Source organism: Vipera berus (genome assembly GCF_964194415.1).
Source record: "Vipera berus genome assembly, chromosome: 6".
In the NCBI taxonomy this organism is placed as follows: domain Eukaryota; kingdom Metazoa; phylum Chordata; class Lepidosauria; order Squamata; family Viperidae; genus Vipera; species Vipera berus.
The window spans coordinates 63,684,081-63,700,987 of NC_138208.1; the positions used below are offsets into that span (position 1 = coordinate 63,684,081).

General features: G+C 39.3%; 1 protein-coding gene across 2 annotated transcripts in view; it reads right to left on the minus strand.

Annotated features, from left to right (window-relative positions):
* Positions 1-1,195: 1,195 nt before the first annotated feature.
* MICALL1 (MICAL like 1) overlaps positions 1,196-16,907 on the minus strand; it is a 33,423-nt gene continuing 17,711 nt past the window's right edge. Inside the window, exons 6-16 of one of the 2 annotated variants that reach the window (XM_081330495.1) lie at positions 15,185-15,756; positions 14,284-14,347; positions 10,989-11,365; positions 9,641-10,119; positions 7,676-7,810; positions 5,975-6,101; positions 5,794-5,884; positions 4,588-4,661; positions 3,431-3,545; positions 2,911-2,957; positions 1,196-1,422 (exon numbers count right to left, since the gene is read on the minus strand). In XM_081330495.1, the coding sequence (XP_081186621.1) occupies positions 1,301-1,422; positions 2,911-2,957; positions 3,431-3,545; positions 4,588-4,661; positions 5,794-5,884; positions 5,975-6,101; positions 7,676-7,810; positions 9,641-10,119; positions 10,989-11,365; positions 14,284-14,347; positions 15,185-15,756 (2,203 nt within the window). In that variant the 3' untranslated portion in view covers positions 1,196-1,300. Of the gene's footprint in view, positions 1,423-2,910; positions 2,958-3,430; positions 3,546-4,587; positions 4,662-5,793; positions 5,885-5,974; positions 6,102-7,675; positions 7,811-9,640; positions 10,120-10,988; positions 11,384-14,283; positions 14,348-15,184; positions 15,757-16,907 lie in introns of both variants that reach the window. The other variant, XM_081330494.1, reaches the window with a different exon arrangement.

Below are 16,907 nucleotides of genomic sequence, written 5' to 3' on the forward strand. Positions count from 1 at the left end.
ATATGAACTCAAACCAACACCTATAACATTATCAACATTTAACTCAGACCAAACAAACATCTCAATAAATAGTTCCTCAAGTTAGAGAAGCCAGAAGAGAAAAAAAGACATTCTCCCCTCTGAATTCATACACACAAACAAAACTAAAACAAAGCTGAAAGTCAGATAGAGGGTGGGAGTTTGGCTACAAAAATTATAAAGATCTTTTGCACTCTTAGGGAGAAAAAAAACATGCACATAAAACCTGAGGGGAGGGAGCTAAGAATGAATTACAATGGTACCTTGTTGATACTGAATACAGCTTGACATCCTCTTCTGGCCCTAATGTTTGGCAGGCAATGAGTTATTGTCCTAGTCTGCTGTGTCCCCTGATATATACTGTATATAGCAGCAGCAGCAACTAATGGGATTAAAAAGATCCACTTGTTTTTCATTTACACCTGGACAAATCTACCCTCTGACAGCATGGCTGGTCATGCTGGGAACTGCAGTTTGCTTTATAACACATGCCAAAGCTGTCTTAACCTTTCCTCTGTGGTTTGTTAACTGGTTGCCAAGAGAATCGCCATTCACAGCACAGTATCTTCTTTGGTGGCCGAGAAATCTTCCAGAAATAGATTATTGGTTAGATTTTTGGCTGTTTTTGCAGACTTTATAACAAGACGTTTCTGGGGTCAATATACAGTATTTTAAAAATTTAAGCCCACAATAAAAATCTGCCCTGAAAGCCCAATTATTGTTTTTTTTGAATGATCAAAGAAGAGAAAAAGAATAAGAAAAGGAATTCAGAAGAGATATCCAGAGGCTCCCAAACTGCAATGAGGATTCTCTTCCTCCTCCCTCCCCCAAGAGATTGTTAGGCACATGTGACTATCACAGTTAAAGGAGAACAATTAGTGCAACTTTCCCCAAGACACTCATGATTAAAAGTTCTGAACAGTCAAAGATATAATAGGTGCGCAACTGAGGAAGTCTAAAGCTATTTTATTTGTCCATTCCCATCCCCACCTTGAAAGAGAAAATGGCAAACAGCTTCTTCCTCCACGTCTGCCCTTATGTAATGTGCTCATAAGACTTGCCATATTTTCCCCTTCTCTAGGCAAAGGAACACCTGTTGCTGGAAGGTAGTTGGATTTTTTACAAGATAAAGCCAGCTTTGGTGTAGGGCAAGGCACGACCTCTTTTTAAAAAAATCAGCAAAAGCACGAAGCCATCCTACTTGCCAGGTGTGCCTAGCTAAATGGGGCTGAGCAATCAAACAGACTAGCAGCCCTCCTTAATCTTCTAGCTGCCAGCTGCTTTAGCTTTTTTCCTTGGGGGATCTGCTTTTTGAGTCAGGTTTATTTCCAAGTAACTTCAGCACTTTCATTGGTTTGAATTTTCCTTTCTTCTTGCTATCTGCCTCAGAGTCCTTGTGAAATTCTGGAGGGAGAAAGGATTAGGGTTAGTGGAATGCAACGTAGAGAGGGGAAGGGGAGATTAGGAGCAGAGAAAGCTCACTTAGAATCAGTTATACCACTCATCTGTCTTTGCCTAAACTGAACAAAATAGTGAAGCTCTTGGTTTTCAGAAACAATTCTTCCTAACCCTACCTCATCAAGCACTGAACTAACCCAAGGTCCTTTCTATACATACGGAAAGGCTTTCTTAGAATACAGATGCTTAAGCAATACGTCCAGAAAACGCCTCAGTGACAGGATTCACAGGAATGTAAATTTTACGTTTTACATTTTATATTTAGTGATTGTAATATTCAAAACTTGTACATGCCTATTATCTAAGAATATAAATTATTTATTTGCATGTTTTCTAAAATTTTGATCATCTTGGAATCAGAGCTAGCAAAGTTTACAGAATCTGTAGCTGTGTTCAGATTTCCCCCCCCCCCTGTATTGGATTAAGAAAGATTTTCAGGTGGCAAATATTAAGACCACAATAGCCACTGAACATATTCATTACTCAATCTGCACCACTCTGGGAATGAAAATAGAATCCGAATTTAGAATTATTACAGTGTGCTCAGAATCAGCCAGCATGTATGCTACGATTCTCCAGGTCAAAGAAAAAAATCATGTTCTCTTGGCAATGAACTGTTCTTGTCATAGAACAGGTTTCTAGTTTTTATGACTGCAAAAAAGTTTTGAAAACATAATAAAATCACAAAGGAGCCTGGATTCCCAATATTTTGGGCAGAACGTCTATGACTTCTATTTGTTTTTGCTCCACAGCTATCAAAATCAATGTGAAATAACAAAAGTGCACATCCCTGAAAAATGTTCATAACTTGCATTCTTTCCTTAAGATATCTGCTTCAAAGGGAAGGAGGATTGCCCTCTTCTGTACTGGCACTGGAGGACAAAGGCAGATTTAGATTCATTGGTACAATGCCTCAGTTTACTTCCTCTTTTCACATAACTCTCTCTGATCCCTAAGCTAAAAGTGATTTGCTACTTCTGTGTTGGCAAAGGGAAAGAAGCTAAACCAACACAACTTCCCTCTCCCTTGGTTCATGGTAGCAAATGTGCAGCCCCTTTTGGCAAAGATGCTCCCTGACAACAGAGAAAGTGTGCCAACACCACATATTGCCAAAGCCAGTTTAGGATGGAGAACATTATATTCCCCACTTCTAATTCCTCCCCTCTGCAAGAAGCAAGAAGTACACTTTGCTGCTATGGTGTGTTGTGGAAAAGAGGGTAAGTTACCTAGATGTATTTGGTTTGTATTTTATACCTAATTATACAATTAGCTTTTGTCCGGTTAGAACTGAAGTTGGTATGGATACATTTAACATATTTTGTACAGAAGACAAACCTATTTAATTAGTAGTTGAACAACAGTATCAGTGCATAATTCTGCAAACAACAACTGCATCTGAAACTGGGAAGTCTGATTGGATCTCATTCTTCTTACCTTTTTTTTTAATCATGGCTTCCAACATTTTATCCTCCTCTTCCTCCCTGGCAAAACAAGAAAAACGATCAGATTTTGTTTTAATCAACGTAGCCAAACTGGGATTGATTAGAACAACAACAAACCAGAGATGAGCTACTATTTGGTGTCCAAAGTCTGAGTTTAATATTTAAGCAGGTGGAGATCCAAATAGGGAAAATACATCGCACACATGCTGTGGCCTGGATTTTCAATTTTAAAAAGTTTTTAAGTTGTATTAAATATATTTAAATACATTAGTTTGTGAATGGATCCTTCTTGAAAAGATAGCTAATGGTGGCAGAGGATTCCTGGAGCTGCAAACTGCCCACCCCTCCCCTACATATACTCAAATTACTAGCATCACCTGGCTTTGCTTATCAAAGAATTAATAGTAAGAATCACACGTGCAATTATGCTTTGTGGTGCTACTATCAACATTTCTCAGGCCAATTGTTTTCAATTAACGAAAGATACACCCATTTGCTTTTCATTTCACTACCTTTGCCGATCCTCATCCAGACTGTTAACAATGGCATTCCGTTGTTCAATAATGGTTACAAGCTCTTCCATCAATACTTTCTCTCTGATCCGGTCATCATCTGTCCAGTCTTTCTCTAGCACACAACAGAAAGAGAGGAGACGTAGTATATAATAAAGACAATTTATGCTCTATGAAATGTTACATGAGAAAAGTGCTTTTGACCCCCCATTCTGAGTTTTCTTTAGTACATATTATAAAGCGCTGAGACTGGGCAAAGTTTGCTTTTCTATCTTACTGTACAGTGGCATCTTCAGTAACACAGCACCAGGATTCTGTAGAAGTCCACTGCCATCAGAACAGGCTATAGTAAATTAATGCTAGGCAGCTTCCTACATTTTATGTGCCGTTGAATTTCTTGCCTGAAAATGAACAATGAGCTGACCAAAAATATATTAAAAGGTGGGATTAAATAATAATCCCAAAACATTTGGATCACCACTTGAACACCATTGGTATGGACAAAATCACTTATCAGTCAATTGCAAACGGCAGCTTTACTTGGAACAGCTTGCATCCTGTGACAATACCTTTAACACCATCACACAACATCTGCCTACCCCAGGTCCTTGGGAGATAATTGATGGGTGTATAAAAATGCCAAATCCAATCTAAACATCTGGTTGATTATGTGACTATAATTATTATTAGCATTTATATTAAAGGATCAACTGTGGGTTCAATGCACATTTGAATCCATTCATGAATCAGTAAGTTCTGATATCTTTCAACAGGTCATTATGCTTTTAGCCTACTTTTGGAGTTTCTTTTTTTTGTTGGATTCTTGCTATTAGGGCAGAAACAGAGCCTCTCCTTTTATAGAACAGTATTCCCTGCTGGCAGCCAAGGTATGTTGAAACAAATAAAAACCACAAAAAAGCAATAAACACAGCTCAGTTTTCCTCCATGTAATTCCTCCCAGATGTGTCAAACTGTTAATTCTCATTATTTCCCACCAGCAGAGCCCATGGATGACGATAACCGGATTAGGGAAGAGCCAAGCCCAGTGAGAGAACAGATGCTTATGATTTAAATAATTTCCTAATGCTACAACATATTTCACTTAAGATCATTTTTTTAAAAAAGCAAAAAGCAGGCCAACACTCTTTAAGACTTGCCAGGTTTATTAAGAAGACATCGCAGTTCATACTCCACATCAGCTTGGCGCTGCTCCAAGTTCTGCTGCTTAAAACTCAAAGAAGAAACAGAGCGCGTATTATTGCCTTAATTATTGTAAAAACTGATATACCAACTTTCAGGACCAACATAGCTCTCTCAAATCGGCAGTAAAAGAAAATAGGCTTTACTCTCGTGCCTTTTTGTACAGTTTCTGCTATGTAAGAAAGAAACTGCTTATGGCTGCCCCCATATTTGCATTTCTGTTGTCATTACTGAATTTGTCACTATTGAATATTAATGAAATCCAGGTAAATCACTTTTTCCAAAGGTCAAAAGAGCTACTTTGAATGTTTTATACTCTTTTCTCTGCCCTTCCTACACATAATTAGCTGTTTTGAAACAATATTGAATTAAATAGGTAAGCATTCACTTTTATGGAATATCCTTTAGGGTTGTCCGTAGGAGGGAAAGCCAGTTCAATGTCTGATGCCACGAGTTTGGCAGGAAAGTTGCTTAACAATAAAAAAGTGCTTCAACCACGGACTCAGAAAGCATCAGACATTGGTAGGTAGCAGGTGTGATGGGCTAAATAGCATTAAATTGTTCAGTTCTACCATTTTAGCTTGGAAGATCTTGACAAGAAATGGTTCCTGAATCATCTAGATTCTGCTATGTTACTTCTATTTCTGTAGTATATTTGAGGGTGACTTTATTTCTGATTATATTGCTTCAAGATTCTTCCATAATTTTCCAGGGATATCAGTGGCATATAAGTAAATGGAAAAAAAACACTAGCCCATTTTGCTTCCATTCTGTGCTCCATATGCAGGAAACTGCCCAGCTAATAAACTGTAGACATTTTAGAAGGAGAGCCATATTAATTTATAGTGGCGAAAAATCTGAAGTCTAATAGCACTGTTTCTGACTAATAAATTTTATTAATTCATAAACTTTCATGAGCTGCAGCTCACATAACCAAAAGCATAAATGAGGCGAACTGTGGCTTATGGACATTTAATGACATTTAATAAAATTTATTAAAAATCATTAAGTTTCAGGAAAAGTATTATCAGATTATTTTGAATTTTTTTTGCCAGCCAACAAATATAATTCATAGCATATTTATTCAAAAGTAAGTCTCGCTGGACTCCATACATTATTAAGCATGTTTGAGATTGCAGCTTAAGTCAATTATTTGTACTCACATATAGATAAGTTCAGACTCCCGACGCACTAGCATATGTTTCTCATGAATCAGCTTAAACCAATCCACCAGCAAACCATCTTCAGGGACATCTGCCAATTAGAGACAGGGACAGAGTGAGCTCAGAAGAACACATTTCCTTTCCTTTGTCCAGCCCTATAAGTAGTTATTAGCTATCCTACCATTCTCTATACTACGGAGTTTTCTTTCCAGCTCAACTCCTCTGTGTTCTAACTCATCCAGCTGTTGCTCAATGCTGTCCATCTCACCATAAATATTCTCCACTGGGACATACTGATCTGACTGAACCTATAAAAAAGGGGAAAAAAAGAGGAATCGTATGTTTTATTCCAAACAAAAAAGCATCAGCTATTTCCAGAGTAGGCAGAGAGGAATATAGTTACTGATAATGAGCCGAAAGCAGGACAGAATTTGGGAGAAAATACAACATGCCAAATTCCTTCTGACTTCTTGCCTAAAACAGGCATTGACTGCCTAGTTCCTTCGCAACCATGAAAGGCAGGCAGGGAGTGGTTTATTTTATTTAACTAAACATTTATGCCTAAGGAAGCAAATTCACGGTTATCAAGAATCAGCCTTTTTTCCCCCCCATTCCATTGTGTCCGATTCTCAGAGATTGCCTGGACAAGTCCCTGAAGTTTTCTTGACAAGTTTTTTCATAAGTGGTTTGCCATTGCCTCCTTCCTAGGGCTGATACAAAGTGACTTGCCCAAGGTCACCCAGCTGCCTTTATGCCTAAGGGGGAATTAGAATTCACAGTTTCCCAGTTTCTAGCCTGATGCCTTAACCACTACACCAGGGGTCTTCAAACTTGGGCTTTGTATGACTTGTGGACTTCAACTCCCAGAATTCCTCAGCCATCATACCTGGCCAAGGAATTCTGGGAATTGAAGTCCAAAAGTCATAAAAGGGCCAAGTTTGAAGACCCCTGCACTACACCAATTCACTCTCCATTTATGTCATTCTTTATGTTGTTTTATATAAAAGCTTAGGCAACTCTAGTCAAATTGTACATTTCAATAAGAAGTTGGCATAGTCCGTACATGGTACAAAGCTAAACTACATATTTCTACAAATCTGAATACATGCTTATTATCTATGTGTATCTACAGTATTTATAGATTTAAGGTAAGGAAAAAATGAATATTGCATGCACAGAGTACCCTTTTAGTCACCACTCGTAACACAGCCTTGAAAGAATGGAAAACTTCCAAGTGTTTCCTGTAGTCAGATAAGTATCTTTCTATCTTCGTTATGGGATTTTTTTTCCATCTTCTTGCTAGAACTCTTCTAGCTTAAAAATTCTTTTAGGAAGTTTGAGATCTCCACACAGAATCTCAATAATATTCCAGTCTGGGGACCGTGAAGGCACTGAAATATACTATCTGACCAAGTTTGCCTAAATTTATGCATGCAGCTGTAATTTTGACTATGGCAATAACAATATATGGAAATCATTATAAAAAGAGAATTGGAGATTGGAATGTTCAAGCCAAGTTCTAAGGCTACAATTTTAGAACCTGAAACAGTGACTTTTACTTTAGTGCAGTCTTCAGAAGAAGCCACTATACCATTACATAGTAACACACTTCCTTATAGCATCTCTTGGCAGCTTTCTTATGCTGGGCCCCTTTCAGATACGTGAAGTTCAACTCCCAAAATTTGCCACCCACAATCGGCATTGATGAAAATTCTGGAAAATGAAGATTATCTGGAAGATGTCCAGGATGGGAAAAGCTATCTTAGTATTCAATCCCTCTCTTAGAGGTTAGTAACCCTCTTCCAACATCTGGGGGGGGAAAAAGGAAGTTGAGGAAGCACCATGCAAAAATACTTTCCCATTTCCCCCCAATCCTAATTACCTTCCGTTTGATTAGTGGGAAACCATGTCCAGGAGCAGGAGGCCTTGCTGGTTTGGGTCCCTTTGAAGCTTTCTTAATAGAGGGGGAAGCAGAAGGTGATGGCTTCCGGTTGAAAGGATTCTCCTTACAGGATGACTAGGTACAAACACATAAAACAGATAAAAACACATGTGGTGATTTTGGGTTGCATCCTCATTCTTTAACGGAAATGCTCCACATGCATGGCTAAAAAAGAGTGCATCTCCTTTAAAAAATGAGGAATTTTCTCCTCCAGATCAAATAAGTAGGAACAAATGAGTGTATTGTCCAGGTCATTTTACATCAAGATGAATATGAAATTTCTGAGAAAGGAAAATTAGGCACTATAAGAAGTCACAAGTACTGTGGGCACGCTGAAGGATTAGACAGAATTTTCTGTCAACATTAAAACCAAGAAGCTAAATTGCACTTAAGCTGTTAATCCATCTTTGAGAATCTAACTGGCAACTTCTCATCACAATTTAAGACAAAAGTCCTTCCAGCCCTAATGTTTAATTGACAGCTTGAATTTGTACAGCAGGATTTAGTTCAGAAACTGAATGTTGAGCAATGTATTTTGTTTGTTCGTTCATATTAGGTAAGAGATACAGACTCTTTAGGCGGTATGGAATCACTGCATAAAGATCTAAAAGTACCATTAGGTAACTATCTTATAACATGGGTACATCTAGTTCAGTTTTATTATTACTGACTATTTTTCCCAGATTTCACGATGAAGTCCTCCCAGCCCTACCTGAAAATACAATCCTTAGTATGTGCTCCACTATTGAGCTATGGTCCTTCCCTGTAAGGCAGTTCTTGTCTTCTCTAGTTTACATAATTTTTCCCATAATCATTTCTGATGAAGGGAACATCTAGAGCAGGGGTAGGCAACCTTGGATCCTTTATGACTTGTGGATTTCAACGCCCAGAATTACTGAGTCAGCATGGCTGGTTCAGGAATTCTGGGTATTGAAGTCCACAAGTCATAAAAGAGCCAAGGTTGCCTACCCCTGCTCTAGAGTATCCTCATTAATCAAAGTGAGATAGATTTTTAGTCTCCAAATGAGCCTAGTTCTTTAACCCTCTGCGGAACCCTCTGCTCAAAAGCGAACAGAATAAGTTTAAAAATGGCCAGTTCTAAACAGAACTTCCAAACCAAATACCATTGGCCGTAATTCTAAGTGATCCCAAGAGACCAAAGAAGCATTTCATGGACAAAGATGGAATTGTCTGAATACTTTATAGCGAACAAATCCCATATGTTTCCTAGAAAGATATGTACAGTAGTGGCCCAAATTGTGGAAACCTTTTGGGAAAAGTATTTTTGAGGTTTGATGGCTAATAACACCACTTTTTTTTAGTAGTACCATAAAATTATATATCAATGGAAAGACAATTTAATCAAGAATGTAATGCAACAAAGTTTGTTCAATTATCTGTACTGTAGTCTATGAAAAGTTATAGCCAAATAACCAGAAAAAGGAAGCACAACTTGCTTAGGTTGATATCAGGTAGCTTTCCTTCATCTGATTGTAGCCAATGAGCATGAGTGTTTAGAGAGCCAATCAGCTGGGAGAAGGACATTTGTCAATGGGTTATGTGATAGCTATCAAGTTGGTTGGGGGTTTTTTGTATTCTTTCACTTAGTGAGCTTGTAAAACATAATAAAATTAAAGTAATGGTGCAAAAGGTTGACTGGTTGCCCAGAAAGCGATGTAAAATAGTATTATTAAGTGAACAAGTTTACAGTTATAAAGAAACAATAAGAAGATAAAATGGTGGAAACTTAACCAAAGGTGGCATTTCTACTGCACACTTTTCCCAAAAGGTTTCCACAATTTTGGCCACTACTGTATATCAATGAATAGTTTTGGTAGGGGGAGACGGGAGAGAAAGGGAAGGAAAGAAAAAGACAGAGAGCTTCTAACTATGCTTGCAACCTACCTTTGGCTGTGCTTTGGGTGAAGGAGAGTTACTTGCAGACCCACTGTTCAACTCTGATGCCAAGAGAATGGGTGTGGGAGATGCTCCAGCAGGAGGCTTAGGAAAGGTATCCCCAGGGCTGGTTTTCAAGTCCCCAGACGAACAAGTTCTGGCAGTCTGTAAATGTCCACCTTGTGCCTCATCACCGTAGCCAGTCAAATCACTGGATGATGACAAGGAGGAATCGGCAGAACAGCCAGGCAGAACTGCAGGGCCCTCACCAGAAGGGACACTGATAAGTGGGGAGTCCGAGTGGGAAAGGATGGAAGCAGCTGGAGCGTGGACTGTAGGCTCAGAGGAGCTCTTCAGCACAGAGGCATCATTTAGGTTATCAGCAGCCTTGGCCAAACACTCAGATGTGATACTCTCCAAGCTGGGGGCTGGAGATGGCGTGGAAGAAGATGGTTCTGAGTGGGAAAGCCTGGACATGGGATGGTGAACTGCAATAGGAAAGACACAGTTTGGAGGTAGCGTGAAGAATCTTTTGGCTAGTCAGGTCCATCGATGGAAGTCCTGCAGCATAAGCCCTAGTGGCAGAAGAGCACCATACCTCAAGCCCCCACCCTTTTGTCGCTTAAGGATGTGCAACCTTCTCCAAAATAAGGGCTACTCTCCGGAAAGGCTATTCCAAAAGTAGACGGGGCCTGAACGAAACAGCACTTGGAAAGAAAACAATTTCTAATTTAAATGTAATTATGTTGATTTTATTATTAAGATAATTTAGTAATTTCTCTCTCCTATTACATAACCTTACATTTCAGCAGCTGTGTTGTGAGGGCTCCCCTCAGGTTTTTGAAGACCGCGCAGGACCATGAAATTCAGGTCATGCACCACTGCTCTGTGCCCTCCAAACTATAGCGGGTAAAAAAAAGAGGGAAAAGGGAAGAAAGGAAAATACCTAAAGAAAAAAAAATCTAGGCAAGTAATAACACGCCTTTAAAAAAAAAATAGGAGGAAAGAAGAGACTATACAGCATCTTGTCTTTAGATGAAGAATGAAAACTTATTTTCAAGACTGAATGGGGGAGGGGAAGTTTTCACCTCAAAGGTCCTTCACTAAGGATCCGAAGAGAAATGGAGGAGAGGGGAGAAAATATTCAACAATAGCTCTCTGCCATTTCCTTAGTCCTTCAAGAGTAACCGGAGAAGGACTAGGTAAATGCATTTGTTTTGGAAGCAACTGAAAGATCAAATCACCTGTGATCTATACTGTAAAAAAGAAGAAGGTATTCACATGCTGGATAAGTCAGGATACGCATCTCGAGGGATTATTTTTTTCCCCCATTTTAAAACACGTTGAAGGAACTCACCAAGCGGGGAGGCACTGGGTGCCCTTGGAGCTGGTCGCTTCTTTGTCTTGGGGCTGCTTGTAGGAGTAATGCCGTACCAGGGATGAGCAGGCTTCAGACCGCCCTCCCCCTCCCTTTGATCTTGCTTTTGCGTGCTCTGCGGTATGACAACTTCCTTCTCATCCTCTTCCTCTTCCTCATCTTCAAAGGGGTTATAAGGCTTTGGCTCCTCCAGAACAGGCCTCTCTTCTCTGATTGGTGCCTTTCCTCCTTCTGCTCTATCTTCATTCTCTTCAAAGGCCACTGGTGAGCTTTCCTTGCTATTGCCTGGCGGTAGAGGAGCCAGCTTCTTCCTGGGTTCTGCCTGAACCAGTGCAATCCACGGAGGGTCTCGAGGCCTTAACAATTCACCAGCGCTGGTCGGAGGGCAAAAAAAGGGTAGAACATTAAGGAAGGAGGAAAGGGAAAACGGGAATCCCAGCATCTAGAAAGTTCTGCCTGAGTAGAGGCAGATGAGTTCCTGTGTATCCTTGCGAGACAAACAAGATGCACTTTCCGATATGTATAAATCTAAACATTCTGCAAGTGTGCTACACAACACAAAGAAAAGCTACAGAGGAATAGCTAAACACAAAATAATTATTCCTGCGATTTCATTTTATCTTTCATTTTTATTTTGTAAGTTTATGTCCTTCAGGCTTGCAAGTACAAATTTAAAAATGAATGATAACAAGAACAGAAATTGTTTCAGAGGAACAAAATGGATTTCTTCTCCATGCGCACATTCATTCAGCTCTCCTTCAGAGATAAAAGAAGCAAAACGAATTTAAATGTTAGGGTTAGTTCCCACATTGATAAAGATTCAGTAGATAGTTATGTAAATGTCCAGCTGCAAGTTTTCCTCTGATAAGTGAAAAAAAAACAGCTCCCACAGAATAATGGAAAGGCTGCTAGAAAGAAACTAAAAAAAGCATTTATCCTAATGTATTTTTGGACCAACTGTTTCTCAATGGGAAATAGTTCTGTTGCTGAAATCTTGTAACCCTATCCCTTTCATCTCAATAAATCCTGCTAAAGAAGGTGGGAAGCTTGCTTGGAAAGATTTACTTGGGTTTCAGGCAAATGCCAAAGAGCCCGACAGTAAAGTAACTCAGACTAAAAGCCTGCAGTGAAATAACTGTTTAATTCAAATGTGTATATAAAGCTCAATAACTCACATATCCCTGCAGATTTTAGCCTTCAACCATTCTACAATGTGGGTATAAGTAACAAGATCTCTTAAAATGATGTAGATAAGCCTTTTATAACTCTGGAACTCCAGAAGTTTAAAACTACAGTACTTACCATCCCTGACCAGTGGAGGAGCTGACTAAAGATAGTGAATGTTTTAAGAGTTCAACAACATATGCAGATCCAAAGTTAGGATAGATTTGAGAAAGCAAACCTCTTGCCACTTTGTCTCCTGCCAATAATTTATAACTCTGCTTTCTCAGTCTCCTCAGACCTACATTTCTTCATTTCTCAGAACTCAATTCTTGAATACTTCCTTCAGATACTCTCGACACTGTCTTGAATCTCAAGGATCCTTTCCTTTCTTTCCCTCTGGTCTATGACCTTTTCTTAAACTACAAAACTTCTAACGTGATGTTTTTAAGTCCAATGCTAAATAATTTTCCTTCCCTGAACTGAAAATTGTTTAGTTCAACGAGCAAGTTAAGTTTAGGGGCATATTCCAGCACAATTTGTTCTGATCCAAAGATTGCTGTTCTGAGTGTTCTGAGCTTGGAAAAGAACACAACGTTTTGTTTCAAGTATGGATTAAATGTGCTGGTTTTCCCTCAATAAAAAAACAACAACAACAAAATGCCTCTTTTCGAACAACACTTTTTCCAAGTACTGCATGATATTCTAGGCAATATGAATGGAATGATGCTTTACAACTGAGTTCTTACCTTTTAAATTTTTCTGCCTGGGCAAATATAACATTATATATCTATTGTTATTGATTCAAGATAGATGATGAAATCTGATGGATGGAAAACTGCAAGCATTTAAGGGGCAATAAAGGAATCATTCTGGAACTATTACTGGCAAGAGACTAAAGAGAAAAAAACAGGAATTGCTGCAAGGCACCTATAGTTGGATTGCTCTCATGAGAGCATATCTGTGACCTGCCCATATTCTCCATTCCTTCCATCCCATTTTAACTTAAGTATGCATATTTTTTAGCTTTAGAGTAGTGCAGGGAGAAATATTAAAGGGAAGGAGAAAGACACAAGTATTTCTTCGCCTCATTTCTCCTTGCTTTTCAATTTAGCCCTTTTTTTTAAATTTTCAATGTTTTCCATATTGTCCAACCTCTTCCTTCTTCCCACTCCAAATAAAGCTGGCTTGTTTACTTGGGAGAATGTAATTCTTCTAATTAGCTGTTGCATGTACACTACTACTGATAGTGCACTGAGATTTGCAATCCAAATACACTCCTTTACTTAGACTGTAAACAACATTTTGCCTTTCAATAAGCCCACTTCCTTGTTATCTACTGCTTAGCTAACAATGAGGCTCAAGAGAAGCAGCACCTTCTCTCTCTTGAATCCAATTCATAGCATTTCGAGGCATGGATTAGCAAGTGAAGTCTTCTAAACATCTTTTGACCTCAGGGACGATCAAATATCTATTTAGGCTTCATCCATTCTTCCTTATCTCTGGTAGCAGTAGGAAACATATGATGTTCCAGCATCTTTTCTAAGCAGAGCCAGGTAATTTTATGACTGAGGTAGGCATTAGGTGCATGTAACAGGATGGTTACACTAATAATTACACTAATTACACTACCTGCCCATAATTCATTCACTACTTCAGTGGGCAGGTGGTACTCCCTGCATCAGTGTTGCAATGAGGGAGTGATGAGAATCATGTGGAATATATACGGTATGTGTCTTACGATTCCTATAGAATGCATTAACGGTGGAATAAGACTGAGGCATCATTTGCCAATCTAAACTTCAGCAGATATCCTTATCCAGATGCAGACATATTTACAGGACTGCTTTATACTGAGCTGCTGGATGTAGCTCAAAGGTGAATGCAGCCATGAACACCATAAGGCAGGGGTCTCTAAACCATGGCCTTATGATCAGCAGCAGTAAGTCAACACATGACGGCCAATCTGTCAGACACTATCAAATTTAGCTGTGTTGGTTGCTGGGTATGTACAATATATACTGTACTGTTCATGTTCTGGGAGAGAGGGAGGGAGGAAAATTGGTAACAGTTTTCCCTCCCCCTCAATATGATTTGCAAGAAAAGAACATACCGGTCTGAGGAAGTAGGTCTGCCCCTGGGCTTTGGAACTGGAGGGCTGAGCTCAGGAAGTCTACCTGTTCCAGAAATAAAGAAGACATAATTATGTGTTACACTCTAAAACCACTTGCAAAACCATTACTGTGATTATTTTTTTTAAAAAATCTACTCTTTGCCTTTATGTCTAGGAATAAAACCTTGGCTATGCATCTATTCAGTATCTTACATTAAAGAGATGCACTTTCTCTTATTTCTGGACTTGGCCATAATTCTTCTGCACATGCTTAAAAGCCAAAGACCCTTTGAAGGTAGAGTACTACAATGCACATCATCCCAACTAGGATGGCCACTGCCAGTAGGGAATGATGGATATTCTGGCCCAATTGATGGGAAGGCACCAAATTAGGGATACCCAAGGAATAGCCATTTGTCATTTTCCACAATCTTTCTATGTATTTCATATATCAAGCTTTCCTAGTCATCATCGGGTTTTCCAACAGGACTTCAAACTACAAAGAAGTATTAAAGTAAAATATTATTAAACTATGGATATTAAAGTAGGCCAAGTCTTCCTAACCTATCTCTTCCAAATGTGTTGAATTACAATTCCTATAATCCCAAATCAGAATGACCATACTGAGATTTGTTACTTAAAACATGTGGAAGGCACCAGACTTTGCTGGAGCAAGCAATATAAAATTGAATGAACGCTTATCTGCTCTAAGCATGTTTTAGAAAAATAAGTAGTAAGATTCCTTTGAGGGGAAAAAAAATCCAATATAAATACATGTCAGTATTCCTTGTTTCTATGAAAGACACACATTTTTCTTACTTTGACATGGCCTCAACATACAGGATTACAAGGAGTCCAGTTAGAAGGTTTAAATTTACTTCCGGTGTCCGTATTTCCTTACCATTGACCAAACCAGATGGTGGCTCACTGGAGCTCTCATTTTGCATATTGGCTCTGGGCCTTGGGACAGGATGCAAGCTCAGTGGCGACAGACTGGCTGGATCTGTGCTCCTCCGCGGGGCAGGGGTGGGTCGAGGTTCTTTGAGCTGCCCATGTTGCAGGCTAACCTTTTCTTGGATAAGTGTTGGTGGCTTGGTTGGTACAGGAGGCTTGGGAGGTATCTTTAAGCAAAACCCAGAATTGGAAGTGGAAGTGGGCACTTCATTCTTTGGCTGGGGATGAGGTATCTCAAGCTCTGCGCTCACTTCATTAACAGTTCTTTCCCCCATTTTGCCCATCTCTTCCATGGATGATGAGTGACTTTCTGATAAGCCATTCTTTTCTTCCATCTCATTACTCATTGTCCCAGCTTCTGTACTTCCCTTTCCAAGTAGAGGTTCTGGAGTTAGCTGGTGCTCGGTCCTCCCACTCAGTTTGCTCAGCTTACCACGATGGTGGGTACACACAAATGTGCCCAATTCAGGTCCAGCTTTGTAAGATCCAGGAATGAGCGTGCTGGAGCATTCCTTGCATCTGCCAGAGAGGTGAATCCATGATCAGAAAGAGAAGACAAAGAGGAAAACTCTCAGGTTCTTGCTTGACTTTTGATAATAGCAGCACCCAAAGAAAATAAAATTCAATCTGCGATTTTGCTACAGATACACTCAAGAAACTGGGAAAAATCACTTATCATTTTTATCAGTTCCCATCATCCCCACTCTTAAGTGACAAGAGCAGGTGGGTGGCAAAAGTTTTGCTGCACACACCAATACAAGTAGCACAGGCAGTTTGCTGTTTCCCTCTCCCATAGTAGTTTCATTTTTTCCCCCTATTGCTTCACCACATTGAAACCTGTTAAAAGAAAAAAAAAACTATGCCAACTCCTAGGGCTATTGTAAATTCAGGTCCCATATCCTGGAGGTCTATAAAATTTTGAATATAGCAGATCCAAAACTGCCACCACCAACAATGCCCACATAAAGACCAAACAACAGGAGTGACAATATTTGTGTTATTAAGCCTGTAATATTTTGTGTGGTTATATTGTAAGGCTCCATCTCACCTTCCCTTGGAGAGCTTCTCTTTATTGAACTAGCATATCCCACCCTAAATTCCTGTATCTGACCTCACTGCTTGTAGAAATTAAAATCCACAATTATTCTCCAACGTGAATAACATGGAAAACTGGTTTTTAAAATTGTAATTATAGTACTGCATTCATGTTTTGCCTTTTCTCTGACAGCTCAAGATTGTGTTAAGAGAGTGGGATGTCTCCCCTAATTTTATCCCCACAACAATATGTGATGTGAACCTGTGACCGCTCCATAGTAAAACAGGCTTAAAACAGGTCAGACCTGAGGGTTTTAGGGTTTGCTACTCAGCAAGACAGTCTCATGGAGCTGAAAATAACACTACTGAATTTCACAGTACTGTACTTTATATTCCTGTATTAGACAGTCCAGAAAAACCAAAATAGGGTTTCTCTTTATTTCTTTCAAAGATATAAATTATTTTTTATTTTATTTTATTTTAATTCCATTTATATCCCGCCCTTCTCCGAAGACTCAGGGCGACTTACAAGCTTAGCAGTAGCCTTCATTCTATGTATATGCCTGCTTATTAGGGCTTTCACACACACCCCAAGCGGCATTATTACAAAGTCAGCTTAATTGCCCCCAACAATC